Source organism: Mobula birostris, chromosome 5 (genome assembly GCF_030028105.1).
Source record: "Mobula birostris isolate sMobBir1 chromosome 5, sMobBir1.hap1, whole genome shotgun sequence".
NCBI lineage: Eukaryota > Metazoa > Chordata > Chondrichthyes > Myliobatiformes > Myliobatidae > Mobula > Mobula birostris.
Genome location: NC_092374.1, coordinates 182632891 through 182660409, shown reverse-complemented (window position 1 = coordinate 182660409; position 27519 = coordinate 182632891). Strand labels below are relative to the sequence as shown.

Here is a 27519-nt window from a genome sequence, read left to right as displayed (position 1 = left end):
AAGATCTCCCCCATCTCCTTCAGCTAAACCCCTCTATGTAGCACTCGCAAACCTTCCCACTAAGATATTAGACCCACTTGAGTTCAGGATCAACCCATCCTTTCTGTACAGGTCCCACCTTACCTGGAAGTGAGCCCAATGATTCAGTAATCTGAATCCCTCCCTACTGCACCATCTTCTTAGCCATGTACTAAAGTGTATGATTTTCCTATTTCTGGCCTCACAAACAAGTGGCATGGGTAGCAATCCTGGAGGTCCTGTCCTTTATCTTGGCACCTAACTCCCAGAACTCACTTTGCAGGACCTCATCAGACCTCCTCCCCATGTCATTAATACCAACACATGGATCTCGACCTCTGGCTGCTTACTCTCCCACTTAAGAATGCTCCCGACTTGATCAGATATGCTCCTGACCCAGGCACCCAGGAGGCAACAAACCATCTGGGAATCTCGTTCTCTCCCACAGAACCTCCTTTCTGTTCCCCTAACCAATGACTGCCCTATCATTACAGCTCGCCTCTTCTTCCCCCTCCCTTCCCTTGTAAGCCCCAGAGACAGACAGTGTCAGCAACATGACCAGCACAGCTTTCCAGCATTTTCTGATTTTACTTCAATTTGCATGTTTCAACCACCCCCCCCCACCCCCCATTTCCCTGGAAGGGGCTGGGATGGAGCTGGAAGGAGCCTGTGGAGGTTCTCCAGAACCTATCCTGGAGAAGCTGCTTATGGGTCTTTCCCTGATGGCCTACAACAGCCAATGGCAATTAGACCGATGAGCAGGGAGACACAGCTCATGGTAGGGAGTCAAGCGGCTTTCTCCCAGTTGTGGAGTCAAAAACTAGAGGTTTAAGGTGAGAGGGGAATGATTTAGAAGGAACCCGAGTGGCAAGTTTCTGCACACAGAGGGTGGTGGCTGTATGGAATGTGTTGCCAGAAGAAATGGGGGGGGTACAACATTTAACAGGTATATGGATAGGAAAGGATTGGAGGGACTTGGACAAAATGCAGGCGTGCAATTAGTTCAGGAAGGTACTTGGCTGGCATGGACGAATTGGCCAGAAGAGTCTGCTTCCATGCTGTATGACTCTTTTAGCCTTCAGTTCTGTCGGGCCTTGGATTCTGGGTCAGGGCTACTTGGGCAGAACCTGGAGGACTTCCAAATCTGGGGCAAGGGAAGAGGTTCCAAATATTCATGGATGCAGAGTGAGTGATGTTGTAACAACCTATGTTAAAATTAGAACTTACAACACAGTTTAGCACAGGAACAGACCCCTCTGCAACACGACGTCCATATCCTTCCATTTCTGAACACCTATGAACCTATCCAGGAGCCTCTTCAAGATCCCTGTTATATCTGCTTCCACCACTTTTCCAGAGAGAACATTCCAGGCACTCATCACTGTTTAAAAATCACCTGCCCCACATCTTTGAACTTACACTCTCTCATCTGTAACTCTAGGCCAATGTAGCTAATGGACAGGACGAAGGGCTGGATCGTGAAGGTGGGGCTGCTGGGGGGCAATTAGTGCTGCTGTCTCACATCACCAAGCCTAACTTTCCCCCAGCCATGTGTATCAACAGAAGGTCCTTATAGTAGGTTCAACATGGCTTTGGGGTCAGAGCACAAACTAATAAACCACACTGCATAACCCCTGCCCCACCCCAGGATCTCAAGCTCAATAAATCTCACTGTCAGGGTTCTGAACTCAATTAAGCGCGCACGCGTGTGCGCACACACACACACGCCCTACCCCAAAGTTCAGAGAGAACCAGAGGGAAGGCAATGGGTGGGGTGCAGAAGACATTCTGGGAGGAGTGTGGGTGTGGGAAGATACGGACTTAGCAACTGAACTCTGCAAACCCAGCAGAGGCAGGTGGGATACTCACTCGCCAGGGCCGCCGCAGTAACAGTAACACTGCTGCTGATTGGTGAGGTGCTCGGAGTCCCACTCCAAAGACTCAAGCTGGTAGGGCAGCGCCTGCTTCATAGCCAGCATGGCTTTGGCATAGGGACCCTTCTTCAAGGCTCCTCCTTTCTGGCAGAAACACAAAACAGAAACACGCACAGACCTTGGTCAATAACATGGGCACACACTTCTGAAGGAAATTGACAAGAAAATCAATCCAAACAGCCTCCTGATGGAACACAAGTGTACACGGTGTGCAGTACACACAGAGTGAGTGAGTGAGTGTGTACTTGTGCCTTCATGTGCGTGTGCAGCTAAAATTTGGCTAAGCATCATTTTCATCATTTGTAATGTCCCGTGTTGCAAATGACAGTTTGGTCCTTTGTAAGAGGGGTAGCTGTACTTGAAATACCTGTGCTCCATGTTGGAACTTTCTACACCGGCTCCTTCGAGATCTCATTGGTGCTAGAGCCCAGACAAGCCCAATCACAGTAAGTGGCACCCTCGTCTGAGGAGGGCTGCACACTCAAGATACTGCAACATTCCACCACCAAGACACTCCCGCTAGTTCCAACGACGGTATGCAACTCGAGTCGGAATTGCTATCCAGTGAGATTGCTGAGGACACACTGGTGGGTTAATTAGCTACAAAATCAGGTTTATTACTACTGACATATGCCATGAAATTTTGTTTTGTGGCAGCAGTACAGTGCAATACAGAAGATATACCATAAATTACAACAAGAACCATATTAATTAAATTAAATAAGTGGTGCAAAAAGAGAGCACAAATAGAGAGGTGGTGTTGATGGGTTTATTGTATGTTCAAAAATCTGATGGCGGAGGGGAAGACTAAACTAAGATCAGAACAGGTCTGTGCTGCTGGACACTATACATAGAGATATTGGACTGGAGAGCTTCAAACAGGCCTTGAGTCACCGGTGTGAATAACAATTGGAAACCGAAACAAGGTCAAGATGGTGCAAGCTGCCTTACTAGGCAGACATGGGTATAACAGCCTACTATCGGGTTGTCTTATTACCATTCAGCTGTAGTACTGTCTTATCCAAAGACATTGCTACCTGACCGACAAAGCTGTGGGTTCTGGGTTCTCCACAGCATCACCCTCATTTCACCAGCTGCTGAGCACTAGAGCTGCCCAGGTCGACAAGAGACCCTGTCTTACCTTGGTGGCCACGGCGAAAACACAGCAACGGCAAATCCACGAGGACGGGGCCACCCCGTCAGCCTTGATTGGTGGGGCATGGCACTCCTGGTGATACCCTACAGGGCAAGAGGAGAAAGTGAGATACCTTGTGCCAGACTGTGGTCAACGGGGCAACCCCCAAGGGGGAAGAATCGTAGGTTTGAGTCTCTCCAGAATCCACTGGCAACCACACCATCACTCCCACAGTGAAAGAGAAATCAAGGGTCAATGTGAAGCAAAGCAACAACATTCAACAATCATAAAGAATAAAGAATATAGAAAATAAAATTAGAAGTAAATTAGACATGGAATAAAATATAATAAATACCAGTGTGTATTTACAATGTAAATGGGTTTACAGAGCGGTGCAGTGACTCAGGTAATAGATGGGGAAGGGGTGAGGGGGCTAACTAGAGTGGTTGATCAGGTTAACTACCTGGGGGAAAAAAAACTTTCCAGATGGCATGAATTTTTAGTTTGAATAGCCATACAGAGCTTTCCAGGAGGGAGCTTTTAGAAAAGGCAGTTTGCAGGGTGGGTAGTAGCTGCAATGATTTTTTTTTTGCCCGCTTCCTTGTCCTGGATGCATAAAAGTGGTGCGGTGAGATTTCATCCCAAGGATGGCACAGTGATCGAGCGCCCGTGACACACACTAGAGACCCTGACCTCTGGCACTGCGTGCGCATGCTGGTGTAGTTTGCACATTCTCTCTGAGACCACATGGGTCTTCCCTGGGAGCTGTACTTTCCTCCTGTGTCCCAAACACATGCGGGGTGGAGGATTAACTGGTCACTGTAAATTATCCCTAGTGAGGGCTGGAATCCAGGGGGAGTTGATGAGAAAGTAGAGAGAGTTAAAGTGGATCAATACACAAAGAGTATAAGTAAGTGGTTAGGTGGTTGATGGCCAGCACAAACTGGTTGGACCAAAGGGCCTACTTTCCTATTGTAATTCTCTCTGATTTCACTGAAGATCCCATGGGAATAATTCAAAACACCAGCAAATCCTCACTGTGTCCCATCAAAATTCTTAATCCCTCAGCCAAGATCTCTTGTAACCAAGATGTGGAGGCTGTAATCATTGTTGTTTGTGGGAGTTTGTGGCAACATGGCTTATCTTATGGTAGTGACTCTACTGCAAAGGGACATCATTGGCTGCAAAACCTCTCAGGACCTGCCCAGGTGTGGGGAAAGGCCTTGGAGTAGCAAGTCTCTTGTCAAATATTAAATCTTTTTCATAATCTGGGCAGCAAACATGAATAGACTTGCTTAGATTTACACCCACCACAAGGGGTCAGTCTGGAGTCATTGATGGATCTTGGATTGCACACAGGCAGCATTTTAGTTATCAATGAACTGCATTTTTTTTAAACACTAATCCTATGGTTTGGTACTCATCATTGCTACTTTCTTTTTAAAATTTGAAAATTATTATTGACTGAATTTTTAATTCCACAGTTGGCATGGTGAGATTTGAACCTGGATCGCCGCCATTGTAGGATTTGAACCTTGAACTTGTTTTCAGTTCCAGGTGTCAACATGCCAAGCCCACCAAGTCTGTTCAGACAGGAGTCTGTGTGTCAGTCATCCCCACATTGTAGTTGCACCGCACATAAACAGGCCCTTCAGTTCATGCAGCCCTCTTTGCCCCCGTTAGGGCCACAGCTCTCTGTCTTACCTATTTACAGTATGTCCCTTAAACATAATGATAGTACCTAAGGCAGAACGTTCTCCATCCTCATCGAAGAGAGCAGTAGGGGTGAAATTGGGCTGGGAGAGGGGCAGGACGGGGGGCATGGGTTTGGTGGAGTGGGTCACATGGATGGTGGGGTGGGACAGGTTATGGGTCATGGGTTCAGGAGGCCAGAAAGCAGGAGAATAGTTACCAACAATAAGGCCACCTACAAATCTAGAAACTCCAGACACTGGTCCCTGCTCCACATCGAACAGGTTCACAGCTAGACTTCAATCTCAGCCCCATTCTCCTGTAATCACCCCCTACCATTCTTCCCATCCAGAACTCTATCCATCTCCCTCTTGAAAGTTACTGAGTCCTCTTCGGAAGAGGATTCCAAAGTCTTGCCAACCTCTGACCATGTAACTTCGCCTAATCCTCTTCCTCTCTGACCCCTGGAGCTGGACACAGCAACTGAGTGGAGGGGAGGTACCCTCCACCCTGCACCCTCCATCTCATTTCCCCTTAGCACTTTGAATACTGTGAAGAGATCATTCTGCCCATCTTTTGAATACATATCCAAGGTGAGCAAATCCCATCTCACTCTCTACCTAACCCAGGAGTTCCCAACCTGGGGTCCATGGATCTCTCACTTAATGGTATTGGTCCATAGCATAGAAAAGGTTGGAACCCCTGATCTGACCATTCCGTCTGACATAGCCCTCCATTTTTCTTTCACCCATGTGCCTATCCAAGAGCTTATCATATCAACCTCTATCAGGACTCTGGCAGTGCATCCCACTCCCTTTGTAAAATAAAACTACCTCTGATATTCTCCCCTATACTTTCCTCCACTCACCTTCACTGGATATCCTCTGGAATTAGTAAGTACCACCCTGGGGAAAAGGCGCTGGTTGTCCGCTACCTATACCTCATCACCTTATACATCATCTATAAGCACTAAACCTGTGTGAATTTATTCATTTCTGTGAGATCAGCTCTTGCTAACCTTTTGAGAAACCAAACAGGGTGCTAAAGTGTACAAATAACAATTAAAAGCAAAACAAATTCAAAGACTGTGCCAATTCCGAGATGTGGAGCAGGCAGTAAACAGATCCCGCTCCGCCACAAGGTGCTGCAGGGCTTCCTTACCTTGTTTGCATTTTGCACAGATGACGATCAGGTTGTGCTGGCTGGAGGTGTCGTCGCAGCAGAGGAAGCAGACCTGCTCCGAGCCTGGGAGGGCAGCTACAGACACAGAACGAGAGACGCGTCACTTCACGGGCATCACAAGCTCAACAGGCAGGGCTAACACCCAGATCCCAATGCCATTGTCATTGGGAGCAATCACTCAGTGGATCGCAAGGCTGTGTTACATCTGAGCTACACAGTTGTGAGTGGTGGGAGTAGAATGGAGCAATCTAACGCAGGGTGGGGTTACAGCAGGGCTTTTGAGCCTCTGCATTTGATACACTGAGAGGCAAAGCATCACTAACCATTAAAAACCATATGGTGTGTTGGCCTTCATTAGTTGAGAGGTGGCGCTGAGGTAATGCTGCAGCTCTATAAAACTCTGCTTAGCCCACACTTGGGAGTATTGTATTCAGTTCAGGTCTCACCGTCATAGGAAGGATCTGGAAGCTTGGAAAAAGGTGCAGAGGAGGTTTACCAGGATGCTGGGAGAAGGTGCTGAGGACATTTACCAGGATGCTGCCTGGCTTAGAGAGTATGTTTTATGAGGACAGGTTGAGCCAGCGAGGGCTTTATTGTTTGCTAAGAAAGATGAGCGGTGACTTGGCAGAGGTGCATAAGCATCGTAGAAAGTGAGCACTTTGCTTCCACAGCAGCAATGGCTAATACCAGAGGGCACAATTTTAATGTGTTGGAAGGCGGCATTGGGGGGGCGGGGGGGGGGGGAGGGATGTCAAAGGCAAGTTGTTTTCTTTACAGCAACAGTGTGTGGAACACACTGCCAAGGCTGGTGGTACAGGCAGATACATTAGGGGCATTTTACAAACTCAGACAGGCACATGGATGAAAGGAAAATGGAGGGCTGTGGGAGGGAAGTGTTAGACTGATATACCAATGAATAGAAGGGTTTGGAGAAATAGCACAGCAGATGAATTGAGGGAAGCATAGATCAGCCCTGATCATAATGAATGGCAGGGGTAAGCTGGTAGCCCAAACCTGCTCCTATTTTGTAGGAGTACGAGTTAGTGTTGTGTTGTATTTTTCCTGAGTTTTAGAACAAAGATCATAGAACAGTACAGGGTGTTCAGCCCACCATGTTGCGCCAAATTAAATAAATCTACTCCACAAGCAATCTAACCCTTCCGTTCGTTTTTTTCTTATTTCCATGCGCCCATCTAAGAGTCTCTGAAATATCCCTTTTCTATCAGCCTCTACCACCACGCCTGGCAGTGCGTTGCAGGCATTCACCACTATGATAAAAAAAAAAAACCTCTGCCATCTCCCCTAAACTTTGCTCCACTTACCTTATCCTCTGATATTGGCCACTGCCCTGGGAAAGAGATGCTGGCTGCCCACTATTATGCCTGTTATAATTTTAAGCATCTCAATCAAGAATCCTCTCATCCTCCTTTGCTCCAAAGAGAAGAGTTCTAGCTCACCCAATCTTTCCTCATATAACACGTTCTCTAATCTAGCCAGCATTCCGGTAAATCTCATCTACAAGCACTCTAAAGCTTCCTCATCCTTCCTATAATGATATGGCCAGAATGTAATACAGTCCTCCAAGGACGGTCTGACCAGAGCGGATACTCACAGGGGTATATGTCCTTCCACATCTCCCAGAACTCAGAGTTGTCCTCGAAGCGAACAAGGCAGATATGCTTCCACCGGTCCACCTACACACCAAAGGAACGGAAGGAAGGCAGTGAGTGTGATCGCACAACATCTGTGGCCTGCACATTGGCAGCACTGGTGGGGACTGAGCAGCACTCAGTGCTGGTACTGATCGATCCAGAACACACTGCCAGCGGAAATTGGGCAAGAAAGGAAGCCTCCCCTTCCAAACTCCACCCAACATCTCAGCACCTTCCAAAGAGGTGTGAAGGCTTCTGAACCATGCACTCTGAGACTACCCTGGGCCCATTCCCCATCCTGACCACACTCCCCAGTGGGTGGCTGGACTTTTCCTAATCGATCTTAAAGAGGAATCAAGGAGTAGAAGTACATAGTTTCCTGACAGATGAATCAGAGATAGAGAGAATGTGAAGGTGGTTTTTGGCATGCTGATCTTCAGTCAGGGCACTGAAATGTAGATGCTGCAGTAGTATATGATGGTGAGGCCACATTGGAATATGGTGTTCAGTGTGGTCACCCTGCTATAGAAAAGATGATATCAAGTGGAAATGGACGAAGAATAGATTTACAAGAATGTTGCTGGGACCTGAGGGACCAAGTTCTCTCAGTCCCGGCAACTTCTCACTGCTGCCATCGGACAGGTGGTACGGGGACCTTAGAACCCACACCACCAAGTTCAGGAACAGTTATTACCCCATAACCATCAGGCTCCTGAACTAGTGTGGATAACTTCACTTACCTCTACGCTGAGATGACTGTGCAGTCTAAAGACTCACATGTTTACAACACATGTTCTCAATATTACTTATTTGTTGTTTTGTATTTATAGTTTGTCTTCTTTTGGCTGTTTATCTGTCTTTGGTGTGTAGTTTCTCGCCGATTCCTTTGTATTTCTTTGTTTTATTGTGAATGTCCCCAAGAAAACAAATCTCAGTAGTATATGGTGACATATACGCACTCGAAACTTCGAATTTGTGGAGGGAGTTTGAGACTTTACTCATTGGAAAGTAGGAGAGAGAGGAGTGGTCTTATAAAGGTGTATAAAATTATGAAGGGGACAGACAGTTTGAACGCACTCAATGTTTTTCCCAGAGTTGGGGAACCAAAAGCCTTGTCAGTGATAATAAACTTGATTGTGATGCATGCATCTGCCCAAATGTCTCTTGATCTCTTCACATAAAGCCCAACAGCCACCCCTTTGCATTCCTGCTGTGGTTCCAGTTGCACAGTGAGGAAACCCTGTAAACACCCATTCCAATCACTCTCATACACTAAACTAAGGTGCCTGTTCCAATTGTCTCATTGGCCCCATGTCCCAATTCTAACCAATCCCACTGATGTTTTGCTCCATTTCTTTCCCAGATTCCACATTGATCCAAGTTCTATTTGCCTACATGGGCCCACCGTCAAGCTAAAGCCCTTCATACTTTCATAGACCTTTGCTGGTCACATCTCCTTCTCCTACCCTGATTCTTTGAAACTTCCACTGCTTCACCTGGAGGGTTGGGACAATGAGGCGAGAGGTCGAGGTTCCGAGCGCACCCTCTGGGTAGCTGTTACCTTCCGGATCTTGCCCAGGTACAGCAGGCCATCACTCCAGCGAGCCAGCACGTCCTGGCCCTCCCAGAGCCGAGTGCGAGTCCCCTCGGCGCCCCCTCGGGCTCTCCTCTTGCTCATCGGAGTGCTGTCTCTCCTGGCCTTCAAACGTCTCCTGGAAGGCTTGTCTTCCATGGTGCTTGGCAGGGAGAGAAGGATTCAGGAGGGGGTTTGAGCTGCAGAAAGAGAGAGATAGAGTGAGAGGCAGGGAAAGAAACAGAAAGGCTACATAAGAACAGAATGGCATAGTTAGGAACCAATGACCGCAAGAAAACTCAGAGAGTTGTGGACACAGCTCAACACATCATGAAAACTAGCCTTCCCTCTAGAGACCATGTCCACACTTTCTGTTGCCTCAGTAAAACAGCTAGCGTAATCAAAGACCTCACCTACGCAGGCATTCTCAATTCTCCCCTTCCCAATGGGCAGAAGATACAAAAACCTGAAAACTCAGACACCAGCGCAAATAGTTTCTACCTACCTCATTGTTATAAAACTATTGAATGGCTCCTAGTACTATAGAACAGACTTTTGACCTCGCAATCAACCCCATTATCTTCTTGTACTTTGTTGTTTACCTGCACTCTACTTTCTCTGCAGCTGCTACACTTTATTTTGCATTTTATCTTCTAGTTAATGATGGTGCTGGAAAAGCCCAGCAACTTCTTATAGGCAACAAAAAAAACAACTAAATACCTTATTAATAATGATCAACACTAACAATGTGGAGGCAAGGCAAGGCAAAGCAAAGTCGAGGCAAGCAGAGGCAGGGTCGAAACAGAGTTAAGGCATCCGAGAGTGAGGAAAGACCCAATGTTTGTCCAATTTAAGCACTGAGCCAAATTGGAAAGGTCGGGTAGGGGCCAAATCGTGGTGGCAGAGTCTTGACCCCAGAGTGGTTCAAGCACAAGGAATGACCTGACGTTTGGGTGATTTCAGCAGCTGGGCCAGATCGAAAAAGTCAGTGTGTCGGGACCAGAGGCAAGGGACGGGCCAGTTCTGCTCACTACTCCATGATGTTTAAAGTTCAATGTTCAAATTAAAATTTATTACCAGAGTACATGCATGGCACCACATACAACCCTGAGATTCTTCTTCTGCGGGTATACTTAGCAAATCTATAGAACAGTAAATGTAAACAATGGACAACAAGCTGTCACTCAGCTCTACACTGAACTAAAATTGTGGCCTGCTCCAGCTGCAGTGATGTCTGGCTTTGTGTCTTTCATCAAACATCACTTCTGAAGCTATAAGCTTACTTTCATTGCTTGCACAATTTTTGTTTCCCCCTCTGCACATTAGGTGTTTGATTTTATTTGTAAATGGGTTGTTTTGGGGTTTCTTTGTTTGGTGGCTACCTGCAAGGAGACGAATCTCAAGGTTATATAACGTATCCATACTTTGATAATAAATATACTTCAAACTACAATTGCTTACCTTGTACTACCTCAGTGAATTGATCTGTGTGTACAGTATGCAAGACCAGTTTTTCCACAGTACTTCGATACATGTCACAATAATAAACCAACTCTAATCATAGCAGGGAGGGAGACCAGCAGAAGTTGGAGAGCTCAGTCACATTCCTGGAAGTTGGAGGGGAAGCTGCTGATGGGAAGATTCCACTCAGCTGGACAGCAGACACCTCGCAAACCTGCCTCCCCTCCATGGACTCTGTCTATATTTCCCCACTGCCTTGGGAAAGCAGACATCACAATCAAAGACTCCACCCATTCTGGACATTGTCTCTTCCCACATGGCAGAAGATACAAAATCTTGAGAACACATACCACCAGGCTCAAGGACAGCTTCCATGCAGCAATAACAAGACTCTTGAATGGATGATAAAGAGGAACCCTTGATCTCCTAATCTATACCACACTATGGTCACTTACTGCCCATTATGCCACTGGTGTTTAGGGGAGCAATGAAGGTCCTCCATCTCTGGTGGTGTTCAGGGCTTCCTTCATCGTGTTCATAGCTTCCTCTCCGTTTTCACGACTGTCAGTCATGCGAGTCCCAAATGGAGACTCAGGAATACTGTTGCACTCTGCTGCAGAAGGAATCTTCACTGCTGTTTCCATAACAATTTTGTTTTACCAGTCAGGGTTGTTAGCCCTGAACTGAACCCAAGACCTGGAGGACCAGTGGACCACTCTTAGTCTGGCCTCTACCCTTTGCTCTGATTGGCATGGGTGACCCTACCAAGAACCAAAGAATAAAGCCCTGACTCCAGCTAACATAGCTCTCCAGGTCATTGCAGTACACAAGCCTCCAAACCATGGCAAGGTTGTGGTCCTTGCACTTTATTTGTTCCCCTGCATTGCACTTTCCACATTCCGTTTTCTTATTACTACCTCAATATACTTATGTTTAAATTGATCTGCCTGAGTGACAGGCAAACAAAAGCTTTTCACCGTATCTCAGTAAATAACCAATTACCAATGCAACTCTGCTTTAGCTTGCACCAAGATCCCTCAGCCCACCATCTTTCCCTTATCTTGTTCCATTTATCCCCAGCCTTATTCATCAGATTCCAGCAGAGCTTTTTCTGTCTCCCCTTATTCCCTTCCAGACTCTGTCTCTACTTTCTCTTGCTCTCATCCTTTCTCCTTATCCGTCTCTGAACACACCCCACCAGCCGCTGACTCCCAACTCCACCCTGCTCCTCCTTCACTAGGCCCATATGCCCACCATCTCCCTCCTCACCTGGTTTTGTCCATCACCTGCTGGTCCCTGCATCACACCCACCCCTCGATAACACTACCTCTCGACACTCCCAATCCCTCGTCCTATGACGTTGACCATCTCTCTGCCCCCAGAGATGCTGCCCAGGCCGCTGAATTCTTTCACTGGACCATTGCTCCGGATTTCAGCGTCTGATGCCTTGTGTCCCCAGGTGTGCAGGGTGCTGGAGCTTGCTGGTATCCGGAGAGCAGTTTGGCCAGTTTTACCCTCAGCGTGTGGATGTGGAAGGAGCCCGGGAGATGGGATGGGATGTGTGTGCGAGTGTGTGCGCGCATATGCTTGCAGGAAAATCTTATCATTGATGGTGGACCAGGATTTGGATGGGTAGGAATTAGCAACAGATTTTTTTTCTAAAAGAAAGGAAACAAGCTTATTACAAGTACATAAACTAGAAATTCTGCAGATGCCAGAGATCCACAGTAATGCACACAAAATGCAGCAAGAACTCAGCAGATCAGGCAGCATCTACGGACGGGAATGATCAGTCGATTTTTCAGACTCAGACCCTTCATCAGGACACAAGTACTATAATACAACTCCACAAGTCACTATAGACTACAATAAACACCTACTAAATTAAAATGTTCCCATCCTTACCTAGGATGCCCAATGGTCCCAGAATACCTCCATGATACTTCACCTCGTGATCCTCCCCAGGGACATCTGGGCATGAAGATACCCCTGGAAGATTGCCAGGCAGTCAGTCAAGGCTAGGAGAAGCCCATTGCTGCCTGCTTCCAGGATCCACAGATGGCCCCTTTGGTAATGCCTAGGAGCAAGACTACCAGGACATGCTCTGTCTGACCCGACCACCCTCCCTCCACACCAGCTGTCCGAATATGAAGAGCGTGGGTCTAAATGTAACCAAAAGGTGAGGAGCAGATCCCTTCAGATAAGCAGAAATAGAGGTTGCAGCCTCACACTCGGTACATGGTCTCTTCCAGCCTGCAGAAGTGGCAAGTAGCTGGGAGATCCAGGTACATGCTTACTACAGATCCAGGTACTCCAATGTAGGCAGCACCCTCTGCCCCAGGTCCACAGTGTACAGGAAAGGACCTCAATTTGGGTAACACTGCAGAGGGGAAACTTCCCTGCTCACAGTAGTGTTTTAACTCAGAATGAGATGCGATAGTCCAGAACATGGGCTGAAACCACTTTCCATCAGGTAAAAAGTGTAGGTTATGAAAGGGAACTGGGTCAATAGCCTGAAAGGGAATGAACTTCCTTCTACATAGGTCACTCAGCCCATTAAGTCTAATGCCAGCTCTCAAGAGTATCCCATGCCCCCTCTCACTTAGCTAAGAGTGACTATTCTCCCAGCATTAAAGTTTCTGGTATAATGTACGAGCTCCCTTGCCTGCTAACTGACAACCTGTCTGTAAAAAGGATCCTTATCCACGTCAGCTCAATTGACATTGTTCAGCAACAATCTGAGCTGCTGAAATGTGACTTTGGTGGTTTCTGAATTTCTAAAAATCAGTACAAGGGCATCTTTATCTCTGGACCAATTCCCACACTAGGTTGCAGCTTTGGCTGTTTTAGCAGGCTCCTTAATCTGCATGATTGGCCTCAGATGCAATATAGAGCGCTGAACTTTGGCTTCACTGACAATTTTAATCTATTATGGGAACAATCGCTGGTCTTCACCCAAGGAGTCTGGGCTCACTGGTGCTGTCTGCAAACATATTGCACTGCTGTCTGGCAAACCTTCCTGTATAAATATTTACAATCAAAGGAGCATGTGGTCCTTTCCCAACTACTTCCTCCTCACTAGCCAAAAGTTTTGTAGATGTTCCCCAGATTACAATACTCCAGGCTACTCTGTTTAAGCTAGCTCTTCTAAATGGGCAAGATTTTTCAAGTAAGGCTGTTAAACTGCACACCTTGGTTCTATGTTGTTAACGGAGACCAAATGAGTGCAGCCAGTCATCTGAGCTACAATGTGTCCCCTGACTGACAGACTGAGCATACCAAGGCTTAGTGGACAAGGGGATGGGCTTGCACCATGTTGAAAAAGCACTTTTCAGGCACAATCCACTGTCTGTCAACAGGTTTTCAAATTCTGAGCTAAATATTTTTACAATTTGTGGCACAGATCTTGACCTCTGCGTTAACATTTATCACCCTCTGAGATCAAGTGCCTGCTTTCTCCCAGGTTTCTCATCCTCTGTTACATCTAACTATGACAGGATTTTCATCTCCAGAGATTTCAATATTCATATTAATGATATCTCAAATGCAAACTCTATTGACAGCTGAATTCATGAGCTTACTCAACAGCCTAGATCTTACCCAGCATGTCACTGAGCCCACCCATTGACTTGGAGCTACACTTGAATTATTAATGACAAAGGGGTTAAATATTGTTAATGTCTCTCTTTCTGATCCAACTATCTCTGATCACCGTTGAGTAATTTTTGATTGCCTTCTTTCCGTAACCAAGACCACGTAAGAAATTATAGTTAAAAAATAGTTTCTTGATGCTGCAATGCAAATTAAATTCTCTGAGCTGGTTAGTTTACCTAATCCATGTGACCTAAGCTACCCAGTAAATGAAATGAACGAGTGCTGATGAAGGGTTTTTTTCCATAGATGCTGCCTGGCTTGCTGAGTTGATCAAATGGTTGGTTCTTTCAGCAGACATTTGACAAATATATTGGCCCCAATTAGGGTTAAAACTTCACCATGTCAATAAAATTTCTGTCTGCAAGCTCAGGGTAGCTGAGAGAAAATGGAGTAAAACTTGACTAAAGCCCGCTGTAATATTTTCAAGGAAAAACTAGTCCCCTTTATACGCTCTGCAAGAATAGTGGTGATTCAAGAATCTTATTCTCAGCTATAAGCCGACTGTTGAACACTGGCCCAACCTATAATATCCTCAGTCAAGCATTTGCCACAAAATGTGAGGGATTTGCAATACTTTTTAAATCAACAAAATTACTTCCATTAGGGAGAATATAGCTACAGACACTGGTAACCGCTAAAGCCAACCTCATAAAAAGACGGGAGCAACGTCAAAATTTACTAGTATTTCAGATTCAGAACTTTATATGATTGAAACAAACAGCAAACTGTCTTCCTGCTGTCTTGACCCTGCCCCAAAACACTTATAAAGAACTATTTTAATAGTGTTTTTAATTCTGTTAAGGAAAATTATTAACACATCCCTTGAAACTGGAGCTTTTCCCTGGTGCCTTCAAAACTGCTACTGTCAAGCCCCTACTTAAAAAGCCAAACCTTGAAAGTGAGGTATTAGCTAATTACAGGCCTATATCAAATCTTCCATTCCTGGGCAAAGTCATTTTCAACCATTTCAATGACCTTCTGAATAAGAATTATATTCTAGAAAAGTTTCAGTCAGGTTTTTAGATCAAACAACAGCACGGAGACAGCCTGTAATAAAATTGCCAGTGACATTAGGCTCAATAATGACGCCAAATCTCAGTCCAATTCTTCTGGGTCTTGGTGCTGCCTTTGACGCAGTTCCGTACACTGCTCTCTGCGGTCGCCTTGAGAATTAGGCTGGCCTGTCTAATAGTGCCCTCAATTGGTTCAATTCACATATCTTGAGAGAGAAAATTTTGTCTGCTTTGGAGATCAATTTTATAAGGCATCTTTTGGTAATGCTCAGGGAAGCTGTTTTGATCCCCTACCTTTATTATTCATGCTCTCTATAGGAGACATCATTAGAGACCATAAACTTGATTTCCAGTTATGCAGATGAAATACAACAGTATACTTCTGTTGACACTTTATATCAAATAGATAAAATTACTGCAATGAACTTTTTACTGATCTTCCAAAGCAATCTATTTATAAAATTGAACTGATTTAGAACCTTTTAACCAAAACCAGCACAAGGGAACATATCACTCCTGTACTATCTACTCTGCATTGGCTCTTGTATCTTTGAGAATTGATTTTGAAGTTCTCTTACATGATCTTAAAGCTTTCAATGTTCTGGGCCTGGAGTACATCACAGAATCATTTTCTGTTTATAATCCTGCTCAAGCTCTCAGGTCTTCTTCCACCATTATCTTAAATTTAAACAATCTCCCTCGAAAGATAATTGGTAAGACAACTATTTTGAACTAAGCTCCTAAACTGCGGAATTCAATATCTAAAGCTATAAGGGACACAGACTTAGTTAACACTTTTAATCGCCAGCTCAAGATTGAATGGACATCTGCACCAATAAGCAGCTAAAGAGTCAATGGGCTGAATGGCCACAAGCTATGACATTCCTTGACGTGCTGCTCCCCTCCTGAAGGGCCACCCCACCGTCAGAAGCTGGCAGAAAAAACTTACGTCTGAGCTGGGGTAGGAGGGACTCACTGGTTAAACCAGGGGGCAGTGTGTTGGAGGCTCAGGGATGTCCCCCTCTCGCTCGGGATGCGATCCGGTCACGGGTCCTTTGCACGGGTCACTGCGCTGAGCGAGGTAGCGGGAGCACATGTCGTGGTACCACAGGTGTGTTTCCTCAGAGCTGTGCAGGGAGAGTAGACCTGGTCAACTAGCAAAGAATGAGAATGGTGCACTCAAGTTTCATCATTTATGCTTAATTTGTGTTTTACAAGTGGATGTTGCTTATCCAATGGTATATCTGTGATGCTGCTGCAAGTAGACTTTTCATTGCACCTGTTCATTCATGTATTTGTGCAGATGACATTAAACCTGACTTTGAATCAGCAGCAGGCTTATCATCATGGATATATGTTGTAAAGTTTGCTGCCTTGCAGCAGCACGGTGCAATACATAAAATTACAACAAAAAATATATATACAGTGGATTCTAGTTAACTTGGATACATCGGGAGTACGTTTTGGCCCATTTAAGTGGCTGCCCCAATAGCCAAAATTTCACGGAAATAGTTTAAAAGGTATTAAAAAAAACACACACACTACTGGTTAACTGAGTAATTATGTATTTAAATGAAATACAGAATAAATTAGAACTACCAATGCTACCACAGTACAATACATGTAACCTTCAAGAAAATTGTTGATTCCTTTTAAATTCTTCATCATTCCTAACTTGAAGTAATTAAATCATTTCAGTTTCATTCCTGGCTGTTTCTTGCATCTCCAAGCTTGAATGCTTGAAATTGCAATGAGCAAAACAGTTCTGAATGTCTTACTGCTTATTACTTGCCAACTAACAGTGCTTCTTGACCTCAAGCACACAGAAGTGACACTATTTATAAACTGTTTGCTCTAAGCACGGTGCAGTGTCTAACGGTCACACGACATGCACACGAATGATGCTAGTTAGAAAGTGTTTGGCAACAGTCTCCTGTCCCAATTGAGAGGCACAGTGTTCCAAACAAAGGGAGGGAATCCCAGCGATTTTCTTGATTTGTTTCTGTTCCTTAGAAGTTGTCCCAAATAAGTGGCAGTCCTGATTAACCAGTAGCCCTATTAACTAGAATCTACTGTGTATGTAAAAAAAAAACAAATACACACAGTATATCTACTCTACAAGTAGGGCAAAAAAGAGCAAAGATAGCAAGGCAGCATTCCTGAGTTCATTTATTGTTCAGAAATCTGATGGCAGAGGGGAAGAAGCTGTTCCTAGAATGTTGAATGTGTGTCTTCAGACTCCTGTACCTTCTCTCTGGTTGGTAGCAATGAGAAGAGAGCACACTCTGGGTGGCAGAGGTCCTTCATAAACGATGCCCCTTTTTGGAGGCTTCACCTTTTGAAGATATCCTTGATGGTGGGGAAGGTAATGCCCACGATGGACCTGGCTGAGTTTACAACCTTCTGCAGCTTTTTCCAATCCATGCAGGTACCTTGCCACACCAGACAGTGACACAACCAGTTAGAGGCTCTCCACAGTGCAGTTGTAGAAATTGGTAAGCCTTTGGTGAACATAACAAATCTCCTCAAACTCCCACTGAACTACAGCTGATCTCATGTCTTTGTAAATGCATTGATATGTTGGGCCCAGGATAGATCTTCAGAGATGCTGACATACAGGAACTTGAAAATACTCACTCTTTGCACTGCGGACCCCTTAATGAGGAGTCGTGTGTTTGCTCGTCTTCCCACTGTGCAACAGACACCACACCTCCCACTCAACCGGGCAGTAAAATAGATTATGGGTCATCATAGAGTAGGGCCAAAAAAACCATCAGCCCTCACAACATGGAATTAGCAGGACCAGTAGGATTAACCATGGGCAGTATCGCTGACACAAACAATTCAATAAGCAGATAAGGCCTAGACTCTTGAGTTGTGAAGAGTTAATTGAAATGAAGTTCTCATGGGGCACCACATGAGAGAGGCAGGGATGACATTTCTGTGTGGCAAGAACGACAGTCAATGTCTCAGAATAAGGAGCCACCAGGGACTCGAGATGAGACATGCACATAGTCTTTCTCCCAGAGTGGGGAATTGAGAACTAGTGAGTAGAAGCTTAAGGTGAGAGGGGAGAAACAATATGAACCCAAATGTCAATTGTCTGCACCCAGAAGATGATTTGCAATAGGGAATGAGCTGCCCAAGGAAGTTGTTGAGAGAGGTACAATTACAACATTAGAAAGGTACTTACCTGGACAGGTACAATAATAGGAAGGGCTTAGCGGGATAGTGGGAAACACAGGAAAATGGGACACCTTAGATAGGAATCTTCATTATCATGTATCAGTTCAGCCAAAGGGCTGATTTGATGCTATAGGACTTAAAAGTTCTTTACCCGGATGACAAATAATTGGAATTCTCTACCCAAGAAGACTGCTCAAGCTCATCACCGAGTACATTCAAGGTAGCAACAGATTTTTTTTTTTTTTAATTTGTTGATACAGCATGGTAACAGGCCCTTTCAGCCCAACAAGTCCACACTATCCAAATGCACCCACGTCATGAATTAACTCACTAATCCGCAAGTCTTTGGAGTACGGGAGGAAACTGGAGTTCCCGGAGGATACCCACTCGGTCATGGGTAGAACATCCAAATTCCTTACAGACAGCGACAAGGATTGAACACTGTCACTGGTGTTGTGGTAACATCATGTTAACCGCTATACCACCATGCCGCCCAGAGTTCAAGGGTAAGCTTAATATTGTCACAGGCACATGTACTTAGGAAGTGCCACGATAATCAGCTTTTTGCAGCAGCACAGTACATGTTTGATTATGAAAACCAGGGATAAGGTATTGGTACAGGAAGATGGTGCTCAGCTAATAGACAACTGTCATGTGATCTGAACAGAGAAGCAACAAAAACCAGCTTCCTCCTGCTTCAGATTAGAATCTCAACCAGCTCCAACACGGCCAAAACCCACCCCACCATCGAGTATGTCTTCAGAAGGCGGTGTCTCAAGAACCCTCACCATCCAGGATATCAACCTTCAGACAGGAGCCCAAAAACCCCTACTCAACAATTCAGGGCTAACTTTGTTCCCTCCAATTTCTGAATGAATCATGGACACTACCTCATTATTGGAGTGCCACGGTAGTATAGTGGTTAGCACAATGCTTTACAGTATCAACGACCTGGGTTTATTTTCTGCCTGTCTGTAAGGAGGTTGTACATTCGCACCGTGACTGTATGGGTTTCCTCGGATGCTCCGGTTTCCACCTTCAGTCTAAAGACGTACTGGTTTAATTAGTCATTGTAAATTGTCTCATGATTCAGCTAAGGTTAAATTGGGCATTGCTGGGCAGCGTAACTTGAAGGGCCTGTTCCACACTGCACCTCATGCACCATTTATGTTTAATCCATAGTACTTTTATAGCTTTGCACTATACTGAAGTCACAAAACAATGCATTCCACATCATACAAGTCAGTGATAATGAATCTGACTCTGAGCTGCTTATGATGCAGGCTGGGATGCCAGATACTATTTGCACAATTATACTAGACACACGAGAGGGGTGCTGTGTGATCTCTCTCACACTCAGTTTGCCCACAGCAAGTTCACTCACGCACCTGAACAGATGTTATCTGGCTCGTTGTGAACAAGAGGCTGTAAAGAGAGGTGGACTCAGCCAGCTCCACCATGAGTGCAACTCTCTCCACCATCGAGGACATCTATAATGGGTGATGACTCAGGAAGGCAACATTGACCATCAGGAACTCTCACAATCCAGACCTTGCCCTTTTTACAATGCTGACACCAAGCAAGAGGTACAGGAGCCTGAAGACTCACACCTCAAGGTTTACCAGGTTTCTTCCTCACGGCCATCAACCAGCTAGAAAGACCTCAATTCTATATGTCCCTCAACTTGCACTAATATAGTTATGTTTATTTGTTGTTTGTGTCATGCAAATTATACAAACTTATGCTAATTTTAGTTTATGTTTGTAATGTACTGTGCTGCTGCTGCAAACAGTGGAGTTGTGGACACAGCTCTCTATCACAGAAACCAGCCTCCCCTCCATGGACTGTGTACGCTTCTTGCTGCTTCACAATAGCAGAGAGCACCACGGTGGCATCATGGTTAGCACAAGGCAATTACAGCCTGGGGCATCAGAGTTTAGAGTTCAATTCTAACATTATCTGTAAACAGTCTGGACGTCTTCCCTGTGGAATGCATGGGTTTTCTCCAGTTGCTCCGGTTTCCTCCCACATTCCAAATCCGCACCAGTTCGTAAGTTTATTGGTCACTGCAAATCGTCAACGTGATTAGGCTAGAGTTAAATCAGGGGTTCCTGGGTGGCGCGGCTCAAAGGGCCGGAGAGGTCTATTCCGTGCAGTATCTCAATAAATAATAAATAACTAAATAACATCAAAGACCCCAGGCATTCCCTCTTTTCCCTTCCGTTACTGGGCAGAACACACAAAAGCTTGAAACCACCAGGCTCAAGTACAGCTTCTACCTCATTGTTAAAAGACTATTTAATTGTTCTCTAGAATGATAAACTGGACTCCTTACCATCTCCTTATTGTTTACCTGCACTACACTTTCTCTTCAGTTGTTACACTTCATTCCGCATCTGTTACTGTTTTACCTTGTTCTACCTCAATGCACTGTGAAATCATGTATGAACAGTATGCAAGACAAATGGTTCACTGCACCCTGGTTGTTACATGTGACAATGATAAACCAATTTCAATTATACCAAGATGTTCACAAGGTGCACTACACCACAAGATCAGTAGATGGCAGCGCTCGACCATCTCTCTACAGGAACAGGCCTGTCCAGAGGGGAAGTACATCCGACTTTCACATGGCACTTCCAAATCTGGGGAGGGGAAGAGGATGGGATCTGTGGAACCCTACTGATCCCACAGCAAGATCCCACAAAACACCAGGGAAAAGACCTCAACTTTCAACTGACCGCTGTGAACTGTCCTCGACTGTGTGGATAATGGGTGATGGGTAGAATCTTGGGGGGAGGAGAATTTGATGGTATCATGGGGAGGACAAAATGATATCTGTTTAAAGTGGTGCTTGATGGTCAGTACAGAGTTGATGGGCCTAACAGTCAGTTTCTGTGACTAACTGCACAACTATCTGACAGACACAACAGGATCTCGGGGGCAAAGCTGCCAAAGGGTGGCAGGTTTGGTATCACACAGTCATAGTTATACTTTATTGATCCCAGGAGAAATTGGTTTTTGTTACAGTTGCACCATAAATAATTAAATCGTAATAAAACCATAAATAGTTGAATAGTAATATGTAAATTATGCCAGGAAATAAGTCCAGGACCAGCCTATTGGCTCAGGGTGTCTGACCCTCCAAGGGAGGAGTTGTAAAGTTTGATGGCCACAGGCAGGAATGACTTCCTATGACGCTCTGTGTTGCATCTCGGTGGAATGAGTCTCTGGCTGAATGTACTCCTGTGCCCACCCAATATATTACGTAGTGGATGGGAGACATTGTCCAAGATGGCATGCAACTTGGACAGCATCCTCTTTTCAGACACCACAGTCAGAGAGTCCAGTCACTGGGATGGAGCCCAGCTCCAGGCGGGCCTCACCCCTCTGGCAGGTACCACCTCAGGGCACTCTGCAGAGGCTCCTGATTCAGGACAAGCAGAAACCACCAGTCCGCACCTCTCCTCTCGCATCCTGAACCGCCCAGAAGGCCCTGGCCCCCTCCCCCTCCAACCTGTCCTCAACCACTCTGACCACTCAACCAGGCTCGAGACTGATAGGATGTCGTGGACTGTTTCAGTGTTGGATGCTGTACTCCCAACCACTCAGTTGGAGGGGTGTGCCCCCCAAACCCAGATTCTATCACCCTTAAGGGGCTGGACCCTCTGTAACACTACTAGTCTCCTTAGCCCTGCTATTGTAAGGAAGGAGGTACTGTACAGAAATCTGAAATCCCATATCATCAGGCTCAGAAATGGCTTCTGTTCTGCAACCATCACGTACATAATGGTGAGCCCAGGGGTTTGGAGGTGGGCAGGAGGAGGTGGAGGTAGACATGTGCCAAGATCCCCAAAGATGATGATGATCCAAATGTGAGGCCCCTGCAACATGCAACAATGAGCTCTGGCTGGAGGATTCCTGTCCTTCAGGGAGTTCCTCAGAGGACCCTCCTGGGTGGGAGTGTGGAATGGGGAGTGAAAGAACTCTGATGGGAGGCGCTGGTGCTGCCATCTCCCATCTCCCACTGGGGTGAAGTGCCCAAGGTCAGGAGTGGGGATGACTGACGGGCCACTCTCCAACCCAAAGCCCCGTCCTGGCCAAGAGCTGCCTAACCCAGGGGCAAGTTCTGTGAACAACACAGTGAATAGTCCGTCACTCTGGGGACGAGGCAGGATAAACGTACACAGGACAACACGGCACAAGAACATGCCCTTCAATGCATCATGTCTGTCTCAACCGTGATGCCAATTTTAACTAGTATCATCTCCCTGTACAGAGCCACATTCCTCCAACCCCCGCCTGTACATCTGTCTTTCTAAATGCCCAAAACGCTGCTGGTGTATCCACCGCCACCACCATCATCACCTCCACCCTGGCCGCCTGTTCCAGTCACCCACCACTTTATATGTAAAAAGAAATCATAAACCACCTTTAAACTTTCCCCCTTCACGTGCTGGATATTTCCACCCTATGTAAAAGACCATCCATGCCTCATAACTTTATACATTCTGTCAGCTCTCTGAAGCTCTAGAAAAAAGTAGTCCAAGTTGGTTCAACCTCTCCTTGTAGCTAGTACTCTCCAATCCAGGCAACATCCTGGTAAACCTCTTCCGCACCCTCTCCGAAGCCTCCATATCCTTCCTGTAATGCAGCAACCAGAACTGTGGTTTGAGCAAAGTTTTATACAGCTGCAACTCTTATACTCAGCACTCTGACAGATGAACAAAAGCTTGCCACAGGCCTGCATTACCACTATCTACTGATGTGACCACTTGGACCCCAACATCTCTCTGTATGTCAATGCTCCCATGGGTCCTGCCATTTAAAGTATACTTTCTCCTTACTTATGACCTCCCGACGTCTATCACAGGGTATGCCATCTCTCTGGTCCTCAGAACTTGGTCCCAAGTGGACTTCTGGAGTTGTGAAGTTCTGTATTTTCCTGGGATCTGCCATAAGCCTGTTACCTGTGGTGAGGTGATGCAAGAAGACAGCCCCATCAGGTTTAGGACCCTGGCAGAAGATCAAGATTCCCCCGGACTTGCGGGGGTGGAGTCTCTGGTAGAGCTCAGCCAGGGAATGACAGGGATTGTACAGAGCACACGTAGGAATGGATTCCATCGCCAACAATGGTGGGCATGCTCAGCCTCTTGAGCTCACAAACTTGCTAAACATGTCATATTATTTCTCATATTTTCTTAAGACATACAGGAGGGCCTTTGGCCCATCGAGTCTAGCCTCTACCAAAGGAAACATTCCCTTTGCATTTAATGCATATTTTTCTGACCTAATCTACAACTGTTCCTTTTATACATTTCAGTTTAGGCTCCCCTTGGTCTCCTCTACTACAATGAAAACAACCCCAGTCTAGCCAATGTTACCTCTTAGTCACAGCCAACCAGCTCTGGCACCAACCTCACACATCCCTTCCAGTGCAATCACACTTTTCCTGCTATGTGGTGACCAGAACTGCACTCAGTATTTGAGTGTGATACATCTACTGTTGTCTACAACTCTAACATAAGCTGAGCAACGCACACAAAATGTTAGCGGGACTCACCAGGCCAGGCAGCATCTATGGATGGGAGTAAACAGTCAGCGTTTTGGGCCAACACCCTTCATCAGTACTGGAAACGGAAGTGGGGGAACTGGAAGGAGTACAAGCTGGCAGGAGATAGGTGAGACCAGGTGAGGAGGAAGCTGGGTGATGTAAAAAACTGGGAGCTGATAGGCAGAAGTAGTGAAGGGCTGAAGAAGGAATTTAATAGGAGAGGAGAGTGGACTATGAAATAAAGGGAAGAAGGTGAGGACCTGGAGGGAGGTGATGGGTAGGGCAGGGAAGGGGAATGGGTAGGAGGGTCCAGCATAACCTCCTTGCTTTTATAAAGAAAGTATCCTCTTCACCTTATCAGCCCCCTATTGACATGTCCTACTACCTGTGTGCCAACACTCCAAGGTCCCTGTTACTCCACACCACTCACTATCCTCCCATGGACTGAATATCCCCTGGCCCTACCTCACTGCCCCACATATACAACCTCACCCTTCTCAACATTAAATTCCAGTTGCCAATTTTCTATCTAACTGTCTAGCACATATGCATCTTCCTACAGTCCATGGTACCCCTCCCACCAACTACACTGCCAGTTTCATGGTGGCAACTGAATACTTCTTAATTATGCCTTTTAAAAAAATATTTAATTAATTTTGATTCACATCATGAACATTCATACTAAAAGCAGGGGAATGAGTACCAAACCTGGCAGTACCCTGTTGATACCAGACTTCCAATCAAGAAAACACCCATTGCTTGGATCCCTCAGGTTCACTTTGTTGACTAACCTGTCATCCAGTGAAGGGTTTCCATCTGACAAGGTCAACGTCAAAACATACCCTCACCTCCCTTCCTCAAAGAATTCACATCTTAGAGTGGCCATACAACACAGATACTGGCCATTTGGCCCACTGAGTCTGTGCTGGCCACCGCCCACCTATTTACATTAATCCACCTCAACTGGCTAGTTTATTGTTGTCAATGCAGTGAAACACCTTCATTTGCATGCCATCCAGTTGGATCATGCCATATGCAAGCACATTGAGAGAGTAAAAACAGAAGGCAGAATGCATGTAGCAATGTTGTGCAGTGTAGAATGGAGTGACAGGCCAGTGTTCCCCGAGGTTTACCCATCCCTGCGCCGAACTGAGGCTGAGGCCTGCAATTAACAGACTCCTGGGTTGAGTGCAGCAATGAACTAGCTTAGTGGCTGTGGACTCATTTTCATGAACTTTAGTTCTGAATGTTACTTGTCTACATGGTTTGTTTGCTCCCCTGCGCCCCCCCCCCCCGCACACTGGGTGCCTTTGATTTTGTGGTTGCCTGCAAGATGACAAATTTCATGGTTGTATATAGTATTTAGATAATAAATGTACTTTGAACTTTGTAGTTACAGCAGACGTGCAGGTAGATAAATAAAGCCTTCCCACCGTCCAGTTCTCCATCAAATTCTTCAGTCCCTCAGCTTTTTCACCTGTCACCTCCCAGCTTCTTACTTTTCCCCCTCCCCCATCATCTTGTTTTCACCTTCCAGCTAGTGTTCTTCTCTCAGCCTCCCCCTTTCTTATTCTGGCTTCCTTTCTAGGCCTGCTGTAGGATCTTGGCCTAAACCATCGACTGTTTATTCCCCTTCATAGATGCTGCCTGCCCAGCTGAGTTCCTCCAGCATTGTGTGGGTGTTGCTCAACATTTCCACCATCTGCAGGATCTCTCGTGTTTATGACCTGCTGAATGTTCTGATATTTTTCCATTTTGTCTTTATAAAAAGTTACTCTGAAACGTAATTCAAAAGTTCCGTCATCTCCTTTACATTTCGGATCACCCACCTTTGTCGCCCTGAAACATAGGTTGTTTAAGGAATTAACTGTCCGGGCACGATTCGGAGCTAGGTTCTGTCGAACACTCCCAACAGCGACATTATGTGGGGAGCTTTTTCAATTTTTTTTAAATGAAAGAACTGTGCAAGTCAGCAGCAAACCTCCCTGACTGCGCAATTCAGTTTCATACTCGCTCCCCCACAGGCCGAGCCCTCAGTTCCGGGACGCTAAGCCACCCCGCGGCAAAAACTGCGTCTGAATGAGTTTACACATTCACCAGAGGAGGGAGGTATGGTCGCGGAAGCCGGTCCTCTCCCACCCCCTCTCATTGGCGCAGCACCCAACTTTACAGAGAAAAAGAGAGGCAGGCGGAAAAATAATTGGGAACAGGCTTACCCCGGAAGCGCACGGAGAGAGGTTGGCTGCAAACGCTGCGTAGCAAAGATCCTAAACTCCATCCCTCAGATTCCCGGAGACGGGGGCATTTCTTTCACCAGCAAGCAGCACAATCTCACGGCGGTTAACCTGTGTCTAAAACCCTGCCGTCACTGCTCGCTTCGGGGTAGCAAACCTCAGAAGAATTTTGCAGGAGGGGAGGGGAAGGGGTTTTATCTCCCCACCCTCCCATCAGTGTCAGAACGGCATTCCCTGATTTAACGCACGGGAAGGAGAAACTTAAAAGTGAGAACAGACTGGATCATGTTGCAAAATCTATCCGGCAAAAGAGGAAGTGAGTGCGGAGAATCTGGTGTGATGTCTGATGTATTCTTATTTATACGTACGCGTGTGTTCACATACACAGGTTTAACCGTACCCCACCCCTCTCAGCGCAGTGAAAGTACTCACCTAGAGCATCAGGTTACACCTCCGTCCTCTCCCTAATTCTCCCCGCCCAAGTACACTCGTCCCAGCGAAGATCGCAACTAAGATAAAAACACACACCACACATAAACGACTCCACCAATCCTAACCAGTCGCCATCTTTCTGTGACGCAGGACTGCAGCTAATTTCGGTCCAGCGTTTGTAATTCAATCTGCGTGTGGAAAGTGAGAGAGGAACTATATAAACAGGCGTGCATGTCCGCTGGTATCCGATCACACCCCCCACCCACCCCGAGCTGCACTATTGCTCGACTGTTGCCGTTTATGTAATCTGTAAATATTTTGCGTTGCAAAATACTTAATTCCTTTTCAAACAAAAATATACTAGCAGGTTTCTTGGAAATTGCACCCTGTTATTCGAAGTGCAGTTCAAGGGATTTAAATTTTGCCGACAGATATAGAGGTAGATAAAAAGATCAAGAAAGTGAGAGAGAGAGCGAGAGAAGGAAAGGAAAGGAACTGGGCTAATTGCAGAATAAATGACCACAGGAATTCATCGAGAGGTTTTGGTTGTAAATTTATTTTTGGCCGGATTGTCTCTGGGAGCAGGGGTGGGGACAGAACGATCCACTAAGCAAAAGCAACGATGGCACCATTGCACGGACGCTGAAATTCGCCTCTGCTTTTCTTATTGGGAAGGGCAACCCGTGTTGTTGTGTTGATAAATAAAATGCGATATACACTCAGTGGCCACTTTATTAAGTACAGGAGGTACCCGAGTGTATTTTCGTGGCCTTCTGTTGTAGCCGACCCACTTCAAGTG

At 45.9% G+C, this 27519-nt stretch overlaps 1 protein-coding gene across 6 annotated transcripts in view; it reads right to left on the bottom strand.

Moving 5' to 3' along the window:
* LOC140198107 (PHD finger protein 1-like) overlaps positions 1-26911 on the bottom strand; it is a 68530-nt gene extending 41619 nt beyond the window's left edge. The window contains exons 1-7 of one of the 6 annotated variants that reach the window (XM_072259017.1): positions 26721-26910; positions 16264-16468; positions 9175-9386; positions 7574-7655; positions 5941-6036; positions 3094-3191; positions 1888-2036 (exon numbers count right to left, since the gene is read on the bottom strand). In XM_072259017.1, coding sequence (XP_072115118.1) covers positions 1888-2036; positions 3094-3191; positions 5941-6036; positions 7574-7655; positions 9175-9345 — 596 coding nt within the window. In that variant the 5' untranslated portion in view covers positions 9346-9386; positions 16264-16468; positions 26721-26910. Of the gene's footprint in view, positions 1-1887; positions 2037-3093; positions 3192-5940; positions 6037-7573; positions 7656-9174; positions 9387-16263; positions 16469-25883; positions 26053-26270; positions 26530-26720 lie in introns of those variants that run through there. The other 5 variants (XM_072259016.1, XM_072259022.1, XM_072259020.1 and 2 more) reach the window with 5 other exon arrangements.
* Positions 26912-27519: the final 608 nt, after the last annotated feature.